General features: G+C 49.7%; 4 protein-coding genes across 5 annotated transcripts; 2 read left to right on the forward strand and 2 right to left on the reverse strand.

Moving 5' to 3' along the window:
* Window positions 1-117: 117 nt before the first annotated feature.
* Window positions 118-2,355, forward strand: LOC128274996 (fork head domain-containing protein FD4). The gene is made up of 5 exons (XM_053013361.1): window positions 118-202; window positions 331-874; window positions 1,001-1,190; window positions 1,282-2,052; window positions 2,131-2,355. The coding sequence occupies exons 1-5, from the start codon at window positions 118-120 to the stop codon at window positions 2,353-2,355; spliced, it is 1,815 nt and encodes a 604-aa protein (XP_052869321.1).
* Window positions 2,356-5,932: 3,577 nt separating this feature from the next.
* Window positions 5,933-9,150, reverse strand: LOC128272005 (mothers against decapentaplegic homolog 4). The gene is made up of 9 exons (XM_053009711.1): window positions 8,981-9,150; window positions 8,628-8,887; window positions 8,373-8,547; window positions 8,104-8,295; window positions 7,771-7,998; window positions 6,681-7,629; window positions 6,446-6,614; window positions 6,224-6,341; window positions 5,933-6,151 (listed from the first exon to the last, which is right to left on the reverse strand). Exons 1-9 carry the CDS (start codon window positions 9,051-9,053, stop codon window positions 5,940-5,942), a joined length of 2,376 nt encoding a protein of 791 aa, XP_052865671.1. The 5' UTR covers window positions 9,054-9,150; the 3' UTR covers window positions 5,933-5,939.
* A 4,580-nt stretch (window positions 9,151-13,730) lies between these two features.
* On the reverse strand, window positions 13,731-14,865 carry LOC128272858 (protein unc-50 homolog). Its single transcript, XM_053010741.1, has 4 exons — window positions 14,525-14,865; window positions 14,397-14,462; window positions 13,973-14,332; window positions 13,731-13,903 (listed from the first exon to the last, which is right to left on the reverse strand). The coding sequence occupies exons 1-4, from the start codon at window positions 14,775-14,777 to the stop codon at window positions 13,767-13,769; spliced, it is 816 nt and encodes a 271-aa protein (XP_052866701.1). The 5' UTR covers window positions 14,778-14,865; the 3' UTR covers window positions 13,731-13,766.
* A 483-nt stretch (window positions 14,866-15,348) lies between these two features.
* Window positions 15,349-26,175, forward strand: LOC128271452 (ubiquitin carboxyl-terminal hydrolase 8). 2 transcript variants are annotated; one of them, XM_053008987.1, is made up of 11 exons: window positions 15,349-16,131; window positions 16,195-16,333; window positions 16,395-16,717; window positions 16,792-16,922; window positions 17,009-17,300; window positions 23,816-23,946; window positions 24,063-24,165; window positions 24,679-24,795; window positions 24,868-25,077; window positions 25,156-25,517; window positions 25,576-26,175. In XM_053008987.1, exons 1-11 carry the CDS (start codon window positions 15,349-15,351, stop codon window positions 25,694-25,696), a joined length of 2,712 nt encoding a protein of 903 aa, XP_052864947.1. In that variant the 3' UTR covers window positions 25,697-26,175. The 2 variants fall into 2 exon arrangements, with proteins under 2 accessions (XP_052864947.1, XP_052864948.1); XM_053008988.1 differs by having other exon boundaries at window positions 24,066-24,165.
* The last annotated feature ends 68 nt before the right edge of the window (window positions 26,176-26,243 follow it).

Genomic DNA, 26,243 nt, shown 5'->3' on the forward strand with positions numbered 1-26,243 from the left:
TTCCCGTGTGTCAATCCAATGCCACTCTGCGGAGTCCGCGGACAAAGGCATTGAATCGTTGGCTTGTGGCTTGTGCCGTTGATTCCTGTGGTAGTTTGCAACCAATACGCAATCACCATGACGCAACTGGAGGATGATGACCTTTTGAACAATTTACTGAAAATCCCGGGCACCATCATCATCTACAACAACGACATGAGCTGTAAGTGGTTCAGTGAATTGGGGAACTGCACCTGATTGCGTTTTTGTGCATCAATTAGGGTTCCGGTTGCTAATAAGTATCCTTTTGCTCCGGTTCGTCCGGTCTCCACCGTTGACATTTCCGCATAGCCTACGATTACGTGCTGAACGCTCAGAATGTGACGCTCCCCCTAACGCCAGCCACCTCGAGCGCCGGGTCGACCGTATCCGAGCAATCGGTGGACGACCTGAACAGCAGCGCATCGATCGATGCGGACATGGCTAGCTCGCCGGTGCCCGCCTTCCTGCCTGGGACAGCCGGCGCCGTCCCAACGCAACCGTTTGTCGTACACTCTCCTTCCACCTCTAACGTGCCAGCCCAGACTCCGTCCAGTGTCAACTCGGAACTGGATCAAAGCTTCGAGACCGACTTCATGGGCGGCGCCAGTGACCGTCCCTCGGACGGATGCTCTCCTGGCGGTGAAGAAAATATGGAAGAATTGGACGACGAGATCGAAGAAGAGCTGGAACTGGGCGCTAGCGTAGCGGACATCGAGGACGACTCGGAACCGGAACTGACCAACCTGTCGTGGCTGACGGAGCTGAAGAACATCACCAACCTGACCCCGTCGGACGTGCCGCTGACAGATTTACCGACGGCACGGTTCAACAAATTTATTGCCCAAGTACGACGGTAGGTGTCACGGGGACATGGCGCGCGCGCGCACGCTCGCGCGAGCGCCAATAACCGTTGGGCACGCGTTCTCTATTTGTTCTCGTTCTCGGGCACCACCCCTCGATGACACGGTACGCTGCACAGGAGCCGCGAGACGTACGATAAGCGCAAGGAGCAGTACACGGCGGTGACGAACTCGCTGGAAAAACCGCCCTTCAACTATGCACAAATCATCGCCATGGCCATGCTCGAGGAGGGCCGCATGACGCTCAAGCAGATATGCAAATGGATCCAGGAGAAGTTCGCCTACTACAAGGTGCACAAAAATTGGAATGTAAGTTCGCGTGCAATTCTTCGTCGTGCCAATGGACGAACCGGGTACTCAACGGGTTTGTTTTTCTCTCTCCTCCCCGCATTGCTGGCAGAACTCCATCCGGCACAATTTGTCGCTGAGCTTCTTCTTTACCAAAGTACAACGGGCCAAAGACGAGAAGGGAAAGGGCGGCTACTGGGAGCTGTCGATGGATGTGTCAAAGAGCGAACGGCGCCGGGTTCGGGTGCGGCAGCGCAATAAGTCGGCCAACGTTACCACCAGCGGCAGCAGCAGCCTCCGGGGACGATCGGCTGCACGATCACCGAAGAGATGTACCGCCGCTGGCAGCGGAGGGTCAGACTTTGGACAGAGTACCAACAACAACAATGAGCTGACTGTGAACCACAATCTGAGCAAACCAAGCCGGCGGACACCTTTCGAAGTGGTGGGAGAGGTCGCTTGTACTCCACCCAGCTCGGACTCTCCAGTACCGCCAACGATTGACCGGAACAACAACACGAGCTCGCAGCTTAGTCTTGTTCCGGTGGCCACGCAGCTGGCGCAACAGCAGCAACCCCTTCCGGTGTCCAGTGTGACGATCGATATCATAGACAACTACGGGAAACCCGGGATGGTGGGTGAGGTTACTCAGATTTCCACGGATATTCCGACCGTTCGGTCGCTGGACTGCAGCGGTCAGGTGCTGGTAGCGAACACGCCACCCGATCACCACCCGGCAGTAGTAGCAAGCGGGGAGATACCGATCAACGAGGAGCAACTGATCCGGGCCAGCGCGATGGTGGAAAACTGTCCCATTAACTTCGATTCCATCATCAACGGGGAGACCGGTGCCAGTATCTTCAACAACTTGACGGTGGATGAGGTATGCTTACCGATGGCGTATGCCGCCGTGATCCTGCTAATCCTAATGGCCTGTGCCGTGTGCTTTTTATTGTTGCAGATCTTCTCCGACAACGAAATACCGCAGCCGGCGAACGACGATATTATTGTGCCATTTTTCACCAACGTCCAGCAGGTCCAGGCGGGCCCGAATGTGGTGGTTGAAACCATCCCGTACTATCTGCCCGACATGGGCAACTTTGACGAGAGCGATTTCAGTAATCTCATCAACATCAACGACAACGAAATTAGCGACGAGTTCCTCAACGAGCATGGGTTTCTGTAGAAGGAAGGGCGCACGCAACATCAGCCCCCGTTCGCGCGGAAGTCCGTCCGAAAGGAGGCCGGTATCTAGTCCCACGCGCAGCAGCAGCAGCCATTTGGCGCATAGTCTGCGCTAAACCGTAGTAGTCACACCACGCGTTCTAGGCGTTTCTAGAACAGGCATTAGTTTTGGAGGTTGATTTGGTATAGGAGCAACAATTGCGTGTTGCTTGAAGCGTTTGGTTTCGTCAACGAAAGTCTACCAATGCACAGCCAACTATGTGCAAATGAGATTACTGACGTAACGGATGCATGGAAACCACCGTGTGCGGCTCAGTAGGCCTCGGATCGGTTAAGATAAAACGTTTCATTTTCTTCTACCATCTGTACATAATACACTAAGTGCATGAGAATCTTCAAATAAACGTTATGAAAAAAAAAGCATCGGTTTAACTTTCGGTAAACAAAACATAAGGCATCTGCCAATAACTGTCAAATGGCATTGATGTATTTACTTAAAAATAGTAGATCTTTTTATTCATAAAATGATGTAACTCATTTACACTTCGCAATAAGGGCAACTTTCTATGTTTGTTTTGTGTTTTGTTTTTTTTACGTTCTCTTTCTTAAAGTTAATCAACGCCGCAGCACTGCTCATGCTCATATTCTGTACGTTCCCTCTGTCCCTGTGTGGTTTGTGTGCCAGGTCACTGCCATCTATAATCTCTGTCTTGGATCTGAATTTCATGTCCGCTCCACTGTCCTTTTCTTGTGGTTCACACCGCACGGCCGAAAAACAGCGATCATCGATCATCTGCGTCGTCCTCGCATCCAACCGATCGACCGATGGTCGGAACGTACCCAAACATACGAGAACAAAAAAGGTTTCGGGGAAAATTTTCTCAAAAACGCAGGGGTGGCAGAGGCTGTAGAAATTGGGCGAATACTAAACACAGTCGAAAAACAGTATGTTTAACGAAATGGTTGGCTTTTGCTTCCTCATGTCAAAACAGGTGTGGATGTGGAACCTTGTTGAAAGCAACATTAAAATGACCAGCAAAGGGTAGAAGAGAATAAAAACATGAATCGTAAATAACGTACGCAAAGTCGTCCTCCGGTGTAATGCTATTCGCCTGTTACCACAGAGAAGCGCACACGACACAGTGTACAAATAAACAATCGAAAAACGTAAAAATGTTAAACAATACAACACCTAATTGAACAATAATCCAAACCAGACCATTGAATAGAGGCGGACTCATCAGATGTCCACGATTATTGACTTTCTTTTCGGAACCTCCACAAAGCCTTCGGTTTTGAGACGGTTTTCGGGGCTTCTAAACGGCACCCGCTTCCTTTGAGGGTGTCGACTTCCATTTAACGATCCTCTGCGAGTTAATGATCAATTCACAACGGGGTGTCTCTCTCGGGAGCTTCAACGCATTGCACTTGTGACGTTGAACGAACGATCACTTATCCTTTTTGTTGCAATATATTATATCTTTGATTTCGTTCCGTTGTACCATTTTCTTAGCAAATCAACTTTCAAACCAAACCGGTAAGTTGCAGCCGTCACCGTTTTTGCTTTCATTATCGGTAGGTCCTACACATCTCGCGGTTTAATCCACCATGTTCTGTGTACTAGGCGCGTGTCCAGGGCGTCTGAGCTTCCCTTATCCTTATCCCTCTGTTATCACACATCTGCGCTGAGAGAAGAAAGATGGAACCAGCGCCACACGACGCGCGATCGCTAATTCCCTACGACAGTCGCCACCAAAAGAACCCAATTTGGAAGTGCAGGCGTGTACGATGAAGGCCAGAAAAACGCATTTGAAAGCTATCGGCTGCTGTAATAGCGGAATAGTAGCGGAACATATAAAATTAACATGACACGACAACTAGTTTTACTAGTTCTTCAGATTCAACGCTTCTCTTTTGTATCTCTGCGCCACCACCACGCGGTGGGTACGACCATAAAACCGAAAAAGACACACGACAACATGGCACCGGAAGTACAACAGATTGTTGAAAAAAAAAAAATCTCACAGGCATCTTGTTATTCTTCTCGCGTTTTTTTATCATTCCGCAAACACTCTACTCTCTCTCTCTCTCTCTCTCTCTCGCTCAGTCTAACTTTCTGTAATTCCTAGGTAAATTGGGCACTCGTCGAAAATAGTCGGTACTGCGTTACGTTTTGTGTTTTGTTTCTACCTTGAAAATGGCAAACTGGCTGAGGCACTGCCTAGTGTTCGGTGACATTCGGTGCAACCCCACTAAGTGAAAAGAAGCAAGTTGCACAAAATAGTGGCTCTTTTTGGGGGGAAACGATCAGTGCACAAGTGAATCGGCTCAGATCGCATCGGTAGCGGATTCGGCGAGATCCGGGAGACTCGTGATCGGCCCTCGTTATATCCCCCGTGTCACGTTCCACGTTGCTGGAGCGAATGTTTCGTTTCCATTTCTTAACGCCGGTCGCGTGTAGTAACTTTTCCTTTTATATACTTTTCTCTTGTCAGAGGTAGAACTTTTTTGTAGGTTGTTTGCACGTGTGTTTGTTTATGTTTCTGTGTCCGGGCCGTCCTTCGGGCACCACCACTTTGCTTCTTCGGTCTCTATCCCCATGGCCGTTCGGTTCAACAGATCGGAGAAACGGAGTGCTGTCACTTGCCTGTCTGCCTCCTCCTTCGCTTTGTCGCCCGTTCTGTCCCTTCATTTCTTGTCTTTTTAGGTTCACTGTAAAGTGGAACGAAACCGTAGTCTATCATGTTTCTATTTGTTTGGTTGTGTTCACCATACCATACAACACCTGAACCGAATATATTTGTTTTCCTCTGTTTCGTTCAACAGCCGCGATCGCTTCGATCGCGTAATCGTGTAGCAACAAGTAGGATCGGTAGTATATTGTTTGTATATAAATAGTGATTTTGTTTTTGTTTGCTACAACATCGCATCCCGAGTTTCTGCGCTGCAGTTTTTATCCACTGTTAGCCAAACCCAAACGGATCTTCCGCCCGCCGTTCGCGAGTGTCCCATCTCTGCCAGCAGCTATAGATGTAGTTCTATATAGTCATATACAGTTTTGCAAATTGTTAGTATACATGAGAAGATGTGAACTCCACCACCGTGGCTTCGCTCTTCCTTCGGTGATCCTCCTAGCACTAAACCAATAGCGATGTATTCTGCCCGCTCTGCTGTAATGCGCTGCACTTGGCCCTTGTGAAGGTCCCCTTATTTGTCAGGGTATGAGGCGTACGTGTTGCGACCGGAGGGAGTGTGCAGTGATCGTGTACGTTGTTGCCTTAAAAAACTAAATCTTTGTCATAATAGAATCACACTTGTCCGAACGTCGAAGAATTGCTTCCTTCATTGGATCATCACTACTGTAGCTCGCCACAGTCCTCCACCCATATCATGCATTCTTACCAGCACATACTCACTCTCTCACACACACACAGACCATATTTACAGAATCCTGGTGTCTGGATCTTTTGATTTCTGTACATTTATAATCAACCGTCGTCACCGCCGAGATCGATTCCGTGGCTAACACACCGTGGCTAACACACCGTGCAGTACCACCTCTCTCTCTCTGCTTCGAGCTGCTGCTTACTCGCCTCCCCGGGGACCATCGATGGGCATTTGGTGCAGTACTTCGTCGAGCAGCTGGAGGGCACGGTGCAGATGCACCTCCACCCAGCAGGGCGTTTCCTTGATCGACTGCCGTGGATAGTCGGGACCCCAACCCTTCACAAACGACAGCCGCAGTATGCACAGTCGTCGCAGATCGTCCACACCGATGCCGGCGGCCGCAGATAGATCTACGGAAGAAAAAGCAACAACCGTGTAACAATGAATCGCGTTAGCATTGCGCTGCGTGCGAAGGAATTTACTTCTCGGAGCACCGACGGACGATACACCCGACACAACGGCTGCCTGTATGTGGGCCGCTTTCTGGGCACAGTTAGCCAGCGATTGCATCTGCAGATGGCACTGCCGCAGATCGAACACCTGGGGAAAACAGCGCAAGAGAGAGACAGAGAGAGAGAGCGGGATTCAGGCGTTAAGATCCTGCTCGCCATCGTTTGGAACCTCGTTCGGCTCTTTACCTTTACCTTTATGTACGCTCCGGGATAGATTTTGTGCACCGCATCGCCCGGCGTTCGGCCCGCTTCCCGGTCGAGGTAGTAGCTCTGTACGAATACTGCGTGATCACTGAGACACTGCAGCCAGACGTCGCCCTCGCCGCGCAGATCCAGCTGGACACCTTTCCCGATGTGCAGCCTAACGGGGAACCGAATCCCGATTAGTCCCGATCCGATCGCGATCCTCGAAAGCTGACACACTTACCTTGCCTTTTCACTCTGCTCCGTCCGGTGCACGTTGCTGAGGGCACCGAGACAGAACCGGTTGCCACCGGACGGATCGACGTATCCGTCGATCGTGACGTTTGGCCGGTTCGAGGGCACTTTGAACATTTCCCCCACCTGCGTGTCGAGCTCGAAGTATGCAACCGAGCACCAGTACTCGGGTGCCGGTTGTCGCGACAGTAACCGCTGCTGACCAGGTAGTTCGGACATCTGGCCACTGCCAGTGTTGCCGACGCTGCTCGACGAGGAACCAGTGCCGGATCCTACGACCGATCCGGCCGTGCCTCCCGAACTGTGTGGCCAGTACTGCTGCTGCTGTTGCGTCTGTTGCTGGTGTGGACCGGGAGGTTGTATCGATTGGGTGTAGTTGAGGGTGTTCGATCCGGACCAGGTTGCCGAACTTCCCGGTTGCTGAGTAGGTTGTTGTTGCTGCTGTTGCTGCTGCTGCTGCTGTTGATACTGTTGTGCTGCCGGGTTCTGGACCGTCGGTTGCTGGCCGGGACCGGTCTGCGGAGCCTGCCCGTTGCTGGCCGACACGTAGCCATTCTGTTGCAGATGAGGCGATACTGGTGATGTGGCAGACAGCGGTCCGCCGGCCATGCCGGCACCACCACCCATCGCCTGCGCATCGTTCGTCATCGACGGATCGACCACTACGGTAGGGGCCGCACTGGTGTAGTACTGAGATGTATCGCCGCCAACTAGGCCACCGCCAGGAGCTCCCGATTGCGCCGATGTCCCAAGTAGACCTCCGCCGTTACCACCGCCGTTCGTTAGCTGGCTGCCGGATTGTGATGACGGTTGGGGCTGAGGTTGCGGCTGCGGTTGCTGCTGTGGCTGTTGTTGAGGCTGCTGCTGCTGCTGCTGAGAGTTTTGTGGTCCTCGCAAACCATTATTTGACAGCCCTGCTGGACCACCGATAACGGAGGCTAAAACGAAACGGAAACAATTGCGTTGATATGATATTGCCACTCAAGCTCAAGTTATAAGTTTGTGGGAATTACGGGAACATTCGTAAGTAAAAAAAGAAGAAAAAAATAGGCTGTAAAAGAACGCAAAACGTGGCTTACAAAGCGGCAAAGAAGACGAAAGGCGACTGTGTTGTTGTTGTTGCTGCTGCTGCTGCTGTTGACTGCTGGCTGAGGCGACTGCCGACGCCATTGCCACAGCGACAGATGATGGCCCACCACCGCTCATCCAGCTGCTGGGACCATTATTTCGGGCCTGCTGCTCGGAGGACTCCAGCTTCGGTATTGGCCTAGGGCCACTACTAGAACCGTACATGCCTAACGGATCTACTGGCCGAACAGAAGACAAAACGGAACGTAAATAAATGAATAAAAGAAAAACAATTGACAACAGAAAACGGCAAAGCGAATCCCGGGAAAGCGGTCGTCAAAAACACCTACCGGTAACCTGTGGATGCATGCCCATACTGGCGTAAGCACCGCCGGCCACCAGCGAGGGATGGTGCTGAATGGTTCCAATCTCGTTGCCATCGATGTCCATTCCACCACCGCCAACGACCGCACCGGGCGTGTACTCGTCCTTTATCAACCGACTTGGTCCCGATTGCAGCGTTAAACCGGAGAGGTCTGTAAAAAGGCAAAGCAGGATTGCATGATTTGCCAAACCGGATTGCAAACGACGCGCATATGGGAACACCACGTACCAATGCCGGGCGATACGACCCGCTCGTAATGATACGGATTGACGCACACCGAATCGCACTTGAGATCGAACGCGTATTGGCAGAATTTGTTGTGCTTCAATTCGTTCTTGTGCAGATCGGGCCAGCGCCAGATGCGCGAATAGATCACGTGCGGGAATCCTTTGCGACCAGCGACCTAAAATCGAAAAACCACACACCGCATTAGAGATCGCTGCTGCCTGGCGGCTCTCGTGTTTGCTGGATTTTCCACTCCACCTGCAGTCTGCCGTCGAGCGTACGCGGTATCGTGACACACTTGCTCGGATGTGCGCCATTGGTGGTGATGGCCGTGATCAGTGAGTCCAGTTCGTCCCGTTTTTCCTTCAATTTCTTCACCAGCGACTCGATCGCCCGCTTGGAGAAGCTTTCAGTTTCGCCCCCCTGACGGTGGCACATGAGCGAGTGGACGATACTGAGGCAGGCATCGGCACTGGTCGGGGCTGCCGTTGGCATCGCACCTCCCATGTCACGGACAACTGTAAGCGGAGCAGGATCGGAACAGCGGAGGTTAGTAGCGGAAGTCTTGAAGGCTACTGTGGTTGGCAAACAATATTTTGTGGCACACATACCGTCCTGCGATGCCGGCATCCCCGTCGGGAGCCCGGCCGCGTACAGATGGGCCCCACCCGTGAGTCCGACCATCCTTTCAAAGTCCTGGGAAAGTCCCAGGTTGCCTTTAGTATCCACTTTGGTGAATGGTTACTTCCGGTGGACCACGATCGAGAAGTAGCTCGGTTTTTCCGCCTTTCTCTTCACTTTTTCACATGCGAAACAAAACCGCCCAATCGACGCCTACTGTGTTCATGCAATTTGTACAACAACCGGTTCTCGTTACTTTGCACTTTCACGCACAGTGTTTCGCAGGTACCGGCGTACACCCCGCGGCCGCGGGTGGTCGTCGGCGCTGAAGGACAGTGTTCCGCTTTTATGGCACTCTAGGTGCCGGGAGTTTTCCTTCGGGCGGTTTCACTCTCTCGCTCCCTCCCTCTCTCTCTCTCGCTACTCTGTAACACACGAGATGCACCGCTACACACTGAAGCAGAATAAAAAGAAATTAAGAACACATCTAGTGACCCCTTGCAGCGTATTTTGTCGGCCCAACACGAAGCTTAAAGTGCCATGCTGGAGATGCAAATAGTTTTTTATTAACACACTTTCACGCAGAAACGTGTTATGTTTTTCGACGCTCACAACATGTTCGCTACACACCGTGGACGCCACATCTGGAAGGAAGTTGCCACTAAAGCGCCTTGCTTTGCAAGAGGCTGGTCGTGCGGGCAACCTTCAACCCACTTTCGCCCGGGTTGCATGCTTCACAATCAACGGTTGCCATGAGCGAATGTGCAACAGAATGTACTATTCTTCACAAACTACAAACACACTTTTTGAACAAAATGTACCCATAGGTGTCTTACGTATTAAAAGCACACACATTACGCACGCAGCGCGTCGAGAGTTTAGAATACTTGGCCAGTGTTCACTCTAAAATCTGCCATCAGAATCCGGAATTGCTTCACAAAACGGGGCGCTCCTGTCACCGGCGTTAGCATGTTGTTGTTTTTACTGTTGCTTCACTGGTGTGTCGCTTCTTTTGTCAGCCCTGTTCCTGCAGGTTACTGTTCCATCACCGCAGCGTTTAGGGCAAATGGGAAGGGTGAATGAATAGGAATATCGCGAACCTCTTCGCTAGACCCAGAGTCCGCGGTAGCTGCGATCCTTATTTCCGCATCTGCAGCTGGTTTGCGCCTCCGTCACTGGGGTACACCCGCGCTGCAGCAAATGCCAGTGATGTTTCGTAAACGAACCCACCAGCTCAAGGGACGGACGTAAGATATTTTGGTGTACCGCCCTGCCAGGAATCCGCAGATTCGTTTCCCATTGCACCGTTCACTAATTACCTGTAAGAAACCTTTTTTTCCACGGTTCCTCGGGGTCCGCGATGGAAAAGGCAGACAACCAGCCAGAGAGCGAACCGAGGTGCGCCAAGGATAGGGGGCGAACAAAATTTATGTGGTTCACAAAGCAACTTTTCTCTTTCTCCACAGTCACCCGTCCGCGGTTAGGGCACTGGAGAACGTTTCACCATATTGCGAAAAAGAAGGATGAATTATCAAACGATCAAATCCAGGCGTAGGGAACAAGAGCACTATTTTGCAGCACTTCCTTCTTACGAATTGAGGGTCTTTTTTAAAATGGCGAATTCCTTTTTTTGTCCCGTCCCGTCAAACCACCACGATACAGTCGGTTGTCCGTTTCGCACGCACGCGTTTTTCGCTCACGAGCGCACACAGCGATTGCTGTCTCGCTCTCGCTTGTGGTCATGTTTGTGTGCCCGATGACAGCTCGAGTGACGCGATGATTGTGATGGAACAGGGCTGTGCAGAGGGCTCTTAGGAAATTCAATTTGCAAATTGCCGACTTGTCTCGCTTTTGTAAATATTAAAATATCGTCGCTTCTTTCGATAATGACTTCGATCCTAAACTGCTAACGTCCTTGCAATAATTAAATAGGTTTGAACATCCGATCCAATGCTCTTCCGCTAGGCTGCCGATAATGAATTAGTTGTAAAACACCCAGACTTTAGACAAACAAAAATCGGTTATTTCCATCGGATACCTTCTACATTCCGTTCCCACTCCTTGCCATTTCGCATGATATTGTTCTGTATTCTTAATCGTACCAGCCGCAAGATGATTTTCGATAGGGCCATATTTGTCTCCTGTTGTATTAAACGGTAGTACCCGCCCAGAAATTGCTCCAATTATGTCATGTAAGCAATTGAGTAGTGAACCGGTCATTACTGATGTAATATTGTTTGTTTAGTGAGGGAGATCTTTATTTGCACGTATGGAGTAAATAACGTCTGAACATAATTTTAAACTTGCCTTAAACAGTTAAACTTTACGTCATAATACGTTTTTCTCTTGTCGCAATGTTCGTTATTTTCGTTATCTTCCGTTTCCCATGTTCCATCAAAGACAATGTTTTGTGAGCAATCACTTTTATTGTACAGGTTCAAACAAATGCTATCGGTTCTTTTAGTGAATTTTCGAATGATGTGATAGTGCGGACGATGAATGGAACGCTTTTTTACAGATTTTACAACCAAACGGCTTTTCACCGGTATGAATGCGAACGTGATCCTTCAACGATGACGACTGCGCAAATTTTGAAGGGCAATGCGGACACTGTTTGTATTCGTCCTTGTTATGAATTTTTGAATGATATGATAGTGCGGACGATGAATGGAACGCTTTTTTACAGATTTTACAAATAAACGGCTTTTCACCGGTATGAATGCGAATGTGATTTTTGAATGTGGATAACCATGCAAATTTGGACGAACACTGCGGACACTGATAATGTTGATCCTTGTTGTGGATTTTCTTATGTTGTGCCAGATTATTTCGTGATTTGAACGCTTTGGAACAGATGTTACACACATAAGGCTTTTCGCCAGTGTGAGTGCGGATGTGACGTCTCAGAAGGCTTGGATAAATATAATTTGCAGAACAATAAGGGCAGGGATGATTTTCCTTATTGCGATGGCCTTTTCTGAGGGTGTTCCGATTTCTGCCATTGTAAACTTGTTGACGACTCCGAAGGTTATACGAGCGCAACCGATGTAGCGTTTTTTCTTGATCGTTTTTACGTTTTTGGCCAACTTTGAGGCGTTTTCCGGCATCGATCGCAGCAATTCTGCTTTGAATTGATTCTGATGCCGAATCCTCAATATGTGTATGTTTTGTGCTGGTTGTCGCAGGGGCATCTTCTCGATCCTGGCAGATCACTTCTGAAGGATTTGTTGGGCTGTTGTCCTGTTCATCGACATCGCCATTCTCTAATTTGAATGCAATTGGATTCTCCTCTGCTTCGAATAAATCATCAGGTTGGTTGCCAGAACATTCATGTGTCCCATTTACTTGATCAGCATTACAACTATTCTGAATCAAGTGCAAATCGTACGCTGCATCCGGTGAGGTAACTTCACTTTTGATTAACAATGCTGTGCCAACCGTTTGTTCAGCAGAGTGATCATCTTTGCTATGGATGTCTGTCTCGTTCTTCACTGTGGTAAATCTATTGACCAATGCGATGTTTTTGTTGCATCGCCAGCGAAACGTATACATCTTATCCAAACGTGATTCACACATCGTGCACAAATACGAAGGAACTCCAGGTAATACATTGGCCTACAAAAGTACAATTCTCATAAAACAGTCTTTCTTTTGGAATAGGCTGAGATGTCTGTTTTAACAATCTTCCTACCTGAAAACCGGTACATTCGAAGAGTAGTTGAAGCTTGTATTGTCCGGACTCGTCGTTCGCTAGGGGCTTCAAAGCTGCACACTTCGACAGGCACCATCGGCATATTTTGGTCCTGGAAAATAATGTGCTATCACACCGTTTTATCATTTTGAACACCGACTTACTCAACACCAATCTCTTTCTTGATTACTGCCGCAGCTTTCATTTTGACTGCAATCGTTTATTTCTGTGCAGAGATTTTATAAATTCGTCCGCGTGTAGTTTGTTTACTATTCTGCGGTGCGTTTTGACAGTTTCGGTTCCGTTTCTACCCTTTTGACAGCTCGGTTTAATTTCGTCGACACAGGAACTCAGAACTCACGGATAGCTTATGAGTGGTCCCAAAGAGGTCTATAATCTTCTGGGTAATTCGAAATAAAACCCCAAAGAGCTAAATTCAGATAAACTCCAACGACCTTGTAAAAGCCAAAACCGTACCAAAATGAGAACTCGTGCTATTCGGAACAGAATTCTTTTCATGTTTATTGTGCGCCATTTTTTGCTAACTGAGCGTTATGTGCCATATTGGTAAATCGTGAGAATGGTGAGGAATTTACGGTAACGAATAGAGTTGTGTACCTCAAATTATAATACAAGTGAAAGGGAACCTCGTTGGGTAGAAAAGCCGAAAATAATAGACCGAACTAGGTTGTAGATGGAATGGCAGATAACCTGGGCACGGTTATTTTATTTCGGTCCAACCATATCTGAATTGAAACCACAAGCATAATTTTGGACTTGCGCTTATAAACAAAGAAAACCAGCCCTGCACTGAGCACTTCTTCCATGTAAAATTTAGTACAAAAGGAGTGCATTTGCGTAGCGAGTTTTTGATTTCAAATGTGATTGATGAGCCGTATCATTTTTGCATGCTTTGGAAACTTCATGGAATAAAAGGTTCCATGCGAATGGTAAAATCAATTTCTCCAAAATCAGTTGCCGAGTAGCAAAATTAAAACTATCTTTTCTTTTACGTTCGTTTTCAATTCATGTTTTATTATTTAACAGGCTACAAGTCCCCACACACGCGGATTGTTTTTTTGTCTTCAAAGTACTCGATAATGGTAGTAGTACATCAGCGATACACTCAGATTCCACCCGATGATGAGAGTCAACACGTAGAAAATAAAAAGAAGCGGTAGGGTTACGAGGATTATCCGGGTGTTTTTTAATGATGGGACCACTGCAATGATGGAACGTTAAATATTGAAAACGGATTTTGGTTTGTTTTTCGTGTCATCGGCTAACGTACCATCAAAGCCTAGGAAGGTGATGTAGATGTAGTGGCCGAGTGCCATCAGCCAAATGGTGTTGCCGATGAATGTCGACAGAAACGAGTCCCACCTGATCAACGGGTGATAGAAGAACAGCTGAATAAAGTGCAACAGAATGAGCGGCGGAAAGAAGGCATTCAAATGGACGTCGAACGCATAGCCCCACTCCATGTCGAAGTCACTGTTTCGATCCCTTAGGTAGCGGTTAGCGATCAGCCACAAAATGGTGGCCACCACCATGCCACAGAATATGCAGTCGACAAATACCACGTAGAGTGTGAACAGGATGGTCTGTGTGAATCCTAAGCTTAACACCCACGCCATCCCTATCGATGTGACTGCAAGAAAAAGAGTGATGCGAGTTTAAACGCGTATTCAAAAGCGGTCCAACCACAATCTTACCGCATAGACATGCCATCAGCAATACTAGAAAAGCAGGATCATCGCGCGCAAATTGTGACTTGGTATCTGGAAAGACATAATCATCGATTAGTTGCCAGCACCAGTCCCGGGTTTGGTCGAGGCATTACGTTTCCGATAGTTGAAGTTTCGGTAAACTTTTTTGGGGGCTATAAACAGGTAAACCATCTGCCACATGGCGTACTCGAAGTCCATCTGGTCAAACTTTACGAACCGGCGCAGATATTTGTAGCTTTTCGTGGTAGCGCTCATACAGTCACCTCGATAGTTGGCCGGGTGAGGGAGCGGTGATGCCGCCCTTGACGACATCCCCAGCAGGGAGCTGTTGCTCCTTGATGGTGTAGGGGACGTAGCGTATTTCATCGTTTCCGTTTCACAGCCGCCCAAGAAGAGTGTTTCCGACGCGACGCAAAAACTAGGATTTGTTGCTCATCTTCTTGAAGACTAAAATTTTTTGGTAAACAGTAAACAAGCAAATCGACTCCGTCACGTCAGATTGTCAGATTGTTGGAAACGTCACAACATTGAGCAGGGTTCAAGTGAGACCCTGTTTGAAAGTGAACTTGCCCTTAATCACAGTCACTATTGAAACATTTGGGGAACACTTTTTCAATCCCAGACTTGCTCAAAATATTAAAAAGATACGAATAGTTTTTCCGGATTGAATTAACTGAAATTACATTCAAAACGAGTGATGGTCAGGACCCGTCATCTTGTTGACGTTTGCTGCTGTCATTTTGTTGGAACTTATTCAACTCACAACACAAGTCGAAAACCATCAATTAACGAAAACCATCCGTGTTTCTCCAACGTTCCGGACCGGACCGCCTTGTTGTTGAATACGGAGCATTGTTTGCGCTAAGTGTAACGGGAAAGTGCAAAATAATGTTTCAGTAAAAACCAGGGCCACGACACAACCCACAAATCGTGCAGAATGAGTCAACTGAAACCTCTGTATCTGGGCTCGGCAATCGATGATCTGGAGAAGTTGCACGATAAACTACCGCCCGATATTCGGAACCGTGACCTCGACACGATCTGCAGGTCGGGCCAGAAGCTGATCGAGCAGAGTGAGCGTTTCTATATCGAAAAAGATGAGGAGCAAGCATACGTCGGCTACATGCGCTTCATGCGTCTTGTGTTGATGATCCGCGATCACAAGGAGTATCCGCGCAAAAAACAGATGGTCACGAAGCTGCTCTGCTCGCAATCAGACATTAATCGTATCTTGGATAAACTCGGTAATCTGAAAAAAAGTCTCGACGCTCGGTATCTGGAAAAGGCGCTCAGCAGAGGCACCAACGCTTCCCAGCCAGTGGTTGCCACGGTTTCGAGTCGTGAGCGGAACACAGCTGCGCCAGCGTCGGCTGGCGGCTCATCGACGGCTGTTGGTTCTGGAGCCAGACAAACGGTTAGTGCGACGGAACTGCACGGCATGATGAACGACAATCGTGTCAGCTTGCTGATCATGGATTGCCGGTCGGAGAAAGATTTCAACGAGTCACATCTCCGCTACGCGTATCTGGTTAACGTGCCGGAACACCTGCTGGTTGCGGGCATGACGGCGGGAAAGATTAATCACGCGTTGCGACCCGAATCACGGAAGCTGTGGTCCAATCGGATGGTGAAGGAACAGGTGGTGCTGATGGATTGGAGTACTAGCGGTAGCCCGGTGAAGGACACTCCTATTTATGTGCTAGACTACATCCTGTGTCACGTAAGTGCGACACCGATGGAATCGCGTTCTTCTCCTGCTCATGGATCCTTTCCCCTCGCATAGTACGATCAAGACATCGAACACACGCAAATTCTGCGTCTCGACGGTGGCTACGAGAAGTTCCTGCTGTACTATCCGGCTTCTTGCACCAATCCCGCCTTCTGCCCACCGATGGCCCTCTATTCCGCTGGTGAAAATTTAGGTAAACTGCGTGTGTTTCTCACGTAAAGCATCCCGTAATCGTAAACCTCCCGCATTTGCAGATGATATTGAGTATCCGAACATTAGCGACATTCCGATGAAGGAGAACAGTTTCTCGAAGCCCGGCTTTAAACCAACGATCGACCGAAACAGCAAAGTGGCAGCGGTGACCCTCTACGAGGCACGCCAGAAGCCGCTCGAGGACATCCTAGTCGAGCACGAGCAGATACTGGACAAATCGAAACAGAATGCACTGGAAATCATTAACACCGAAACGGAGCTGCAAAATCTCGAACACAGTCAACCGGCCGATCCGGGCCTGGATGAGACCCAGGAATCGTTGCTGTTCGAAGTGATGCAGCTGAAGGACCGACAGCGAGACTATGTAAGGAAACGTGGTTGAGTATCGGTGTGACCGTAACACGCGTTTCCGTTCTCTCGTCCCTTTTTATTGCATAGAATGCCGAAGAGGCGCGCCTTCTCGAGGAGGAGGAAAGCTACAAGGAGATGGAAAAGAAGAAGCAAGAAAGCGGCGAACACATTTCGACGGAACAGGCGGAACAAATAGAATGGGAGGCCCACGCGCGAAGGTACGGGTGACGCAAAATCGGTTTGACGCAACCACCCATCATATATCATCTTCTCTTGATCTTCCCATTACCACTTTTGCCGAAAGGTTGCGCGAAAAGGAACGCGAACAGCGTGAGCTGGAGGAAAAATGCCAACGCCTGGCCCGGGAGCGTGAGGCAAAGCTTGCGCTGGCCCGTGAGCAGAAGCGACGCCTTAAGGAGAACGTGCCCGAGTCGGTCCGGCAGCCGTACGCGGAAGGTCCACCCGTGGCCGGCGTTCCGACGATGCCACAGTTTGATCGGTCGGCCAAACCGCTGGCGGATCATAATCATAACGTGCGCACCATTCGCGACCTCGACGTGGTGCAGCGTGACTTCGCACCGGTCTACGGAAGCGTGGTAAGTAGCATGCGGGGGGTTCCATTGGGGATCGATGCGGTCGCCGTTGTACGATTTCCGTACGACACTGCGGCCTGTCCGGTCCGCGTGTGTCGCCCATTCGTTATCATTGGCCGGCGCATGAGCTGCGAATCGTTGGTGAAAACGTGACCAACGTATTATGATGTGATTTCTGACCAACTGGGCCAACCGGTGGCGAATACTTATTATATTAACGTTTCTTAGAGAATGTTTTATAATGCGCTTTTAGGCATACTTGGATGAGACGGTAGAAGAAACGAAACCGAATTTTGAACCCGCCATTTTAAACTCAATTTGTCGGAAATCAACCGAATCATTGAACCGGTTTTTTCTAAAACTTCCGGTTCAATAATTTTACCAAATTGTTGAACACCAGTACGTGGCCTCAATTTACTTTCATTATCGTTTTGCTTTATGGGCATAGTATGGGTTCCTCCGGTCACCACCTTTGTCGGTCGGATCGGTGAATGACTGTGACCTTTTCTCGCGTGTGCCCTGCGTGTGACGTATATATGGCGCGCTTGTTTGCTTGCCTTGATGGTGACGCCGGTGGTGCGCGTCGTAAAAAGTTTATCCTTTGGCCAGCTGCTGCCAGAAAGCATGATGATAAATGAGGGAGCAAACAATGATCAACCGAATCGACGGCACACTCTTTTCTTCGCTGTGCGCTCCGATTGTGATGGGGTCCGATTCGTTATGGGTTCGGTCTGTGGCGCACAAATCGAACCTCCGGTTGGGCAGACAGAATCGTTCAAACGGCGACCGCGGTATAGTGGTGGTGGTGGTAATGACACTTCGAAAGCGCTCGAATCCCGGGCGCGCTTTTCCGATTCCGAGTAATAGAAAATAATTGATGTCGCCGCATAACCCGACTGGCACGACCTTTGGTTTGGACTGCATCCGTTGGTGGTGGTGGTGGTGATGATGGTGTTGGTGGTGCATTGCAGATGTAGACGACAGAAAATTGTCCTGCAATTTTCTGGTGCCGGCATCGTACGTGTGGTTCGGTGCGCCACCCCAGCATCCGAGGGCGCTTCGTCCTTGACACTGTCGCTGGCTGGCGGCGTACTTCTGCAGTGGCGCTTCCATTCATTTTCTCTCGCTTGCTCGCTCGTTCGCTCACTCATCCGCTCACGCTCTCGCCTTGTGTCGGTCGCTTCCGGTCTGTCTGGTTCGCGTGTGCCAGCCAGCCAGTGGCGAGATGGTGGAGCATTTGCCGAAAAATCGTAAAATTGAATCATTAAATTGTTTTGGTCAAATCGCTTCCCCCCGGTTAGCCAACGGCGGACATGTCCGGAACTTCCGGAATCCGAACGACCATACTGGTGGTAATTGCATTTTCTATTGCGCCCAAAACCAATCTGCCAGTTTATTGTATTTTAATATTCGGAACCATTATGAAGTGGAGCCCTGATGGAGGCGCCTGGTGACGCTGGCTGCTGCGGATAGGTTCTGCGGATGACCAAATAAAATGCCAAAGCGAACTTATTCAACGGTGGACATCGACCCCCGATCGGAGACCACCGGTTTCAGATCGGATACCGCTGAACGAACATATTGTCGTCCGCTTGGATCTGAAACAATTATTCAAATGACCAAATTATTGATCCTTTAAAGCTTGTCTGAGTTTTGCATTCAACACCATCCTCTTAAAGCGCCACGTAATTCGTAAGCGCTCCGTCGTCAATTAGGCATGCCAATCAGAATTGGTAATGGCTCCTTCCGGCGTCCCTGTCTGTCTATACACACACACACGCGGAAGAAACCCGTGAAGGTGCTTTGCGTCAGCGTTGGGACACGCTTCGCATCGACCCTCCGTTGCCACGTGTATCGAGCACGGTTCGATTAGGGCCAGAGTATTAGCAGATAGGAGTTTGTTTACGGTACGCGGATGGCGCTTTCCGAGACACTGACCGCGATGGTTCCGTCTCCAAGACACGGCACGTTGCAGCGACATACGCCGCGGAGCGTTGATTCCTCTTACGTGTTTCGAGGTTTCCGCTAAGTCCATCGCTTCGCGTACTACCGATGGCGATGGTTACCGCCAGTTTGCCGGTTCGCAAACGGGATTACTGTGTGTTTGGCCATGTGCCGGCCACAGGAATGGGCGCCTCCTCGATTGGAACCGGGCACGCGAGAGAGAAAGAGAGAGTGTGCTTCGACTTTGAGAGAGCCGCGGCGTTTGCTTCGTGTTTGGCCGTGTCACTCTTTCGACGAGAGCCGAGCACTCGTCCTGACGAGACGTCCTGGCGAACACTCGTGCTTGGGGCAGGGAGGGCAAGAACTTCCAAACAAACATCGGGCCGAAGGCCCATCGCTGGCCGACTGGCCGGTTCAGTTTGCTCGCGTTCGCGGTGCTGGAATGTGCTGGTGGAGCCGGATCTAGGCTAGGTCGACCCGAGTTAGCCCTCGCAAACAAGTCTTCATAGTCGTCCCCCACACGGTTTCCACGGAGTTGCGTCGCGTGTTTTGGGAGGGTTCGCTTTTCGGGGAAAGTGTACCGCGCGACGGTGACGGTGGTTTGATTTTCCGGTGAATGCACCTTCCGTTCCGTTAGCATCGATCGACAGCGGAGGAAGAATTTGACGCGTTCTCGCTGTGCTTAACGGTGGCCGCGCTGTGGTTATTTAATTAGTTCCGCGAATTAGTTTGCTCGCGGCAAGGGGAAAGCTGGGGAAAAGCAACACATAAACCATTCGACGCTGCCGGCCTGCCTGCCTGTGTGACATCGTGAATCGCTGGTGTGTTCCGATCCGGTGGTCGTAAGGTGCAAGTGTTCCGGATATCGCACCGACCTGCAGACTGCCGACTGCCATGAGCACTGTGCACGGTGTGATTGATTGTTGTTTGAGTTTATCCTGGCAAGCAGCGTCGATAGCCGTATTATCGCCATCATCATCCTACGGAACGGGAACAACGGATGCAATAAATTCAACAGCACCGACGGCGTGCGAGCGAAGCGTTCGGCGATCGGCCCGGGAACACGGTCAAAGAAGCACTCGTCCTGCAACCGGAAGACAAGATTGCTAAAAAGGGTATCACAGTTACGCGTCTTACTGTACAAGCGATATTATAGTTTCGCTAAACCGGACTTCGTGGCCGGACGTTTGCCGTTTGCAACCACAGAGCACGCACGCACGCACGCCGGCTCCACGATGGTCGTTGTCGCGGGATACAAAATAAAACTTCCACACTACCACCAGCTAATCCCGTACAAAAAGGTATGAACGACCGCGAAACATGGCGCTGCAATTTGGGTTTCACCAAATTAATATCTGTATATATTTTTTTTCCACATGAAATGAAGCTATAAAACCGGTATCCTCGTGGTAAAAAAGAATCCTTTGTCTTGGCAGTATCTTTCTACCGAAAAGAAAAAAAAACCGAATGAAGGCAACGGGAATTAGGCAGCATAGACTGCGCCGTAGCGTGACGTTGGCACGTGAGGGTTAAATTATCGCTTCACTTCTTATTGTTTCACCTGTCTCCAGTGCCCCGAATCACCTTGCCCCGTGACCCTGTGGGAATATGCCGCAGACAGTGGGCAGTGGGTTTTCCAGGGGGAACCACCACACCTTCGCCGGTTGCGCTTTTGATGGTGGCTTTCCGTGAGTCTCAAAATTATGCGGCCAGTTGTAGTTGTTGTTGTTGGCTCGGTCGGCCCTGTCAGTCGGTCAGCGGGTGGAAAGACGAAATTAATGTCATTAGTTAGCATATTAGCTCCGAGTCCGTGCGCGCAAGCTTTTCGTGTCGTCGGTCGGGGAATTTATAATTTTCGCAACTCTCCGGGGTCGTGCGCCATCTGTTCCTGGACTTCCCTTGACATACATCCATTCATTTGTTGTGTGATTATGAATAACTACTGCACGTAAACTGGTTTAATGCTGACCTTTGGGGAGTACGACGGAAAGAAAATGACATTTTTGCACTGCTGACAGCTTAAAATATCTCATTTTTCGCGAAAAACCATTCTTTCGAAGTCGTACAGTCTGCTGTCAGTGCCTGCTTGGTCGGTGGAATGTTGCTCCGACCAGCGACGGTCGACCGAGCAAGGATCGAAGAGCCCGTTGGGCAAAATTGAATTTACACAACCGGCGACAAATGGGTTAAGACAAGAACTCGATAGGTCAGCAAATAATTGAACAAATCGCAGCTTCGTGTTGACCAGGTTTTGCGGCTTTTGGATCAACTTCAGAATCGCGACTAAAACCGCGAATGGAACAGAGCGTATCAAAACGATCCAATTCGGTTCACTAGCTGCGCTTCTTTCCCGATTTTATCGACCAAAATTCCGCAGTAGCAATCGCGAAGAAAGTAGAAAAATAGAACCACCGTTTTAGTGGTGGCCCTTGGGTGCCCGAGGGTTCCACTTACCCTATTTAGGCTATACTGCCACCGCAACGCGCTTGCCTAGCCGCCACAAACAACTTTGTTGCGAACAACAATTCGCGCAAACGGCAAAAATGGTTCGCTAATCCAAAAGGAGTTGTGCCGGGAAATGAACAGCTGTCACACGGAGGGGTTTTCCGTCTTTTTCACCGGATCATTTATCCGGACACAGGCACCGGACCGGAGGGTGGCGCACCACTTTCGCTCGCTCTCTCTCACTCACTCCCGTCCACGACCACGGGGATATGATCAATTACTAACTGCATACAAATTGAACGCCGGATTCCCGTTCTCGTGGTCGGGGCCCGCCAGGGGGCGGCGGAGCCCACTTTCTTTATGGTATTCTGGTTTCTCGTCTCTTCAGCGAGCTGTGAGCTTCGTAAGAAAAACTATCGAGCCAGCCATGGCCCGAACGACGTGCCAGAGAGAGGACCGTCGACCCACAGGAGCAGGAGCCGTCTAGCGAACCGCGGCGGACTATTTAATTATTCACCAATCCGTAAGCTATTTTTAATGGCAGGAAGCTCTAACGATTGTGTGGCGACGTCCCTGTGGAGTGGCCACCGGATCGGCCGTCGTACAGTGACGACGCCGTTCTCCATCAAATACAAACCGACCCTTGCTCCGCCGTTGCTGATTGCGATTGTTCCGTATCGCACTGTTGCCGCCGCTGTTGGTGCGCTGCGCTGGATATTTTTGGTTCGCTCTGGCTCTGGCTCAATCCACTCACGAAAAAACCGCCAAACACGAAGACCACAGCGCGTCAACAAAGCCCGGTACCGCCGGTTGTTCACCGAAGGAGGTGAAAGCCAAAGCACCCTACAACCGGCCACCGGGACACGGATCCCCGGCTGTTTGTTGAAACCTTCTTTTACTGCCCGATAACACGAAAGTAGATGTGTAAACTCGATAAGTTGTCCCGACCCCCTGGCCTGTCTGGGCTAGTGGTGGACGTGGCAGAAGACGGGTCAGTGATTGAAGCCCAGAAATCGAACGGGCCGCGTGGCAAATGGGTTGCTGGGCATCGGTTGCAATCCATCCTAACACGCTGGCAGGCGAATGGAAATGGTTAACGAAATTTCCATAAACTAATGATACTGAAGCGAGGGTGTTTTCGTATTTCCGAAAGCACGGATAAGCACGGCCCAGTCTCGCTGGACAAAGAATCTTCAGCTGACTGTCTTCGAAGGGTTCGGAGGCAGTAATTGATTCTTTCTTGGCTGTTGGCTCTTCAGTTTTTGTTTTTTTCTCCTCCTTTTTCATTCGTGCGTGCTTTATCGTGCACACGATGACGATGGGCTGCTGTCCTAGTTACCGGTTCCTTTTCTGCTTCTCTGACTCCCATATCCTTGGGCAGGAGGAGGTTTCACGACGACCGAGCGACGCCGCGCTGCCTTTGTGTGTTTGCTGCCGCGCTGCCACATCCAAGGTTTTGGTTCGTGATTTTTGTAAATTCGGAACAACGTAACTGTGAACGCGTGTACCACAAAAGAATCCTGTTAGGAAAGCTACCCTAAGAAACCGCGAAGGAGAAATGGTTATAGACTTAATGAAAAAAAATGCCAAGAAAGGTTTCGAAACGGAACACGAATCGGTTTTCGCCGGTCTGTGAAGTAGGTTGCGCGAGAAAAGATACCAAAGAGAAGGAGGCATTGGCAAAAGCAAAGCGCACAGAAAAATCAATCATCAATATTACACAACGGCATGGCTTGCTGTGCGGCCTCGCAGCTGTCACTCTTGTTTCGAAAAGGAGCAACATTTTAATAGTTTAATTCAATTACTTGCCATGTAAGCATCTCTAGTCCGCTGGTCCGTCGGTGGCAGGTGGCTTAGCTTGCTCGGTCGCTAAAGAATGACCGGGGATTACATGAGTTCTGGCCACGGCAAGAAGTGTCTGTAGCTGCGCCCGGGCTGGCTGTGCCTTTTGTGAGGCCACAGGCGTGATCTGCACCACACTTTGGTGTGTATATTTGCATACCATTTGCATTCGTTGGACGGGGCTGGCAATACCTTTAAACGAGAACGAAGTGTGTAAATTGTGTCAGGCCTCTTGTACCGTTCTATGGTTCTCACCGGTTCGTTTTGCTTCCACTTTCTTCCCACAGGGACGCGGTCTGACCGGCCTGAAGAACTTAGGTAATACCTGCTACATGAACAGCATACTGCAGTGCCTCAGCAATACGTACTTTCTCAACGAGTACTTCCACGATGCATCGTTCAAGATGCGCCTCAACCGGTGAGTATGATTGACACGTGATGGCTCGGCCTGGCGGTCCGGTTTTGTAACACTCGGTTGCGTTGCAATTGGTTTTATTTGTGCTCTTTTCCCCCTTTTGTACCCCTTTTTCCCAGTAGCAACAACAAAACGCAGGGCAAAATAGGCGAAGAGGTGGCCGCTGTCATCAAGGCGCTCTGGACGGGCCAGTACAAGTGTATTGCCAGCAAGAACCTGAGGGTAAGTCGTAACAGGCAGTGGCGTGAAAATACTATTACAGCTCATTACTTGTTACCCCTCCGAGCGGTTTTCTATTTCCTAAACATACTTTGTGTACGAAAAGTTTTCGTAAAATCCAATTCTTTTCGAGTCATCGCAATGATTCGAACACAACACATGTCTGTTCATGTCAAATCAAATGAAGAACTCGGCGTTAAGAGCAATGAAAGTTGCAAAATGCTAATGTGTGTATAATTGACAATTGGTTTACCAACCATTGTGGTCCAGCAAAAGACGGACAAGCAATGCGCCCGCTCGAGGTGTGATTGGCAAAGGTTTAATTTATTACGAGCGCGTGGGGATGGATTTGGTGGTCGAATGATGATCGTGTGACATGCTGTCAGCGTCCAAACACGATAAGCTCCTAATCCAATGATATGTAGGCTTTTAATGTTCGGGGAGTACGGCCGATTCGATACAGTATAGGCTTTGTAAGCAAATTTCAACCTTTTTGTTACTTATTCCTTCCTTCAGTACGTCGTTGGACAGTACGAGCGGCAGTTTGGCGGAATCGAGCAGCAGGACTCTCACGAATTTCTCACAATCCTCATAGATTGGTTACATTCCGACCTTCAGACCACGCAGATGCAGGTAAGCAATACAGCGGACCGCGGACCGCGCGCCCATATCGACGGGACTGTAATTCTAGTTTCCGTCCAACAGATTTCAACCAGCCTCGACCAACTACCACTGTCCGAAAAGGCGTGGATAGAACACTTCAAGGGCAAGAGTAGCTACATTTCCAATCTGTTCTACGGCCAGATCAAGAGCACGGTAAAGTGCACCCGCTGCCAGAAGGAGAGCGCCACGTACGAGTCGTTTTCGAATCTCAGCCTCGAGCTGCCACAGGATTCCAACATTTGCTATCTGGAGGTAATGATCTGGCGGTCCATCGTTGGCACTATCCATCTACGTTTTGTTCCGTCACAAATAATACCTTTCCGGTTCCAGAACTGCCTCGATATGTACTTCAACGGTGAAGAGGTGCGCGGTTGGCACTGCCCCAGTTGTAAGAGCAACCAGGAAGCGATCAAGAAGCTCGACATTTCGCGCCTCCCGTCGATCATGGTGATCCACTTCAAGCGCTTCTACGCCGATCCGGACACGATGTCGACGGTGTACCGGAAGAAGCAAACGCTGGTCAAGTTTCCGCTCAGCGACCTCAACATGACGAGCTACGTGGCCCGCACGGAGGTGAACCGCAACAAGCGGCTAACGACGTACCGGTACCACCTCTACGGTGTCTCGAACCACTACGGCTCGATGGAGAGCGGCCACTACACGGCGTTCTGCTTGAATAATGTTCATCAAAAGTGAGTCTTCCTTTTCGGTGTTCTGTGAAGAAACGTTATTGACCTGGTTTTGTTGTAGATGGTTCAAGTTCGATGACTACAACGTGTCCAGCATCGATGCCTCGGATGTGCAGGCAAGCGCAGCGTACATCCTCTTCTACTCCTGTCTTCCAGATCGGCCGCTGTCGGACGCACGATAGGGGGTCTCCTTCCAGCGGGGACCCCAACTCGGCACGGGAAGACCAAACGAATGACCGGCTCTCAGCGCGGTCAACGGGAGCTTAAGACTTGAGGATGTTCAAAAGATGTGCGATTTTTGTAGATTTTTAACGCAGCGCGCGCTGTCGATCGATTGCGAACGTCGGTTGGCCCCTTTGGCGGCGGAGCCGAATGATGGGCCGAGCGCAACATGTAAACCAGTGTGCATCCAACCAGTGCATCTAATCCGTAATTCTACTGTGATTGCCAATCAAAACAAAACAGAGAAAACCATAGGAGAGCTTAACCGGAGAAGAGAATAGACGAGTAAAGTTGTGAGCAGGTGATAGTGACAACGGACCCAACGGGAAGCGCGGAATTCCCGGCAGATGTGCCGGGTGTCTGTGACTGTGCAGTAGCAGCTATCGACTGCGTCGGAACGTAAATGCTACCAATGTATTTTTGCAACAAATATACTAAACATAGGTCCACACGCTGGCATAAAATGTAGAAATCGTAATAACCTTTCCTTTCCGGCGCACGGTAACA

The sequence above is a fragment of the Anopheles cruzii genome, chromosome 3 (genome assembly GCF_943734635.1).
Source record: "Anopheles cruzii chromosome 3, idAnoCruzAS_RS32_06, whole genome shotgun sequence".
Classification (NCBI taxonomy): Eukaryota; Metazoa; Arthropoda; class Insecta; order Diptera; family Culicidae; genus Anopheles; species Anopheles cruzii.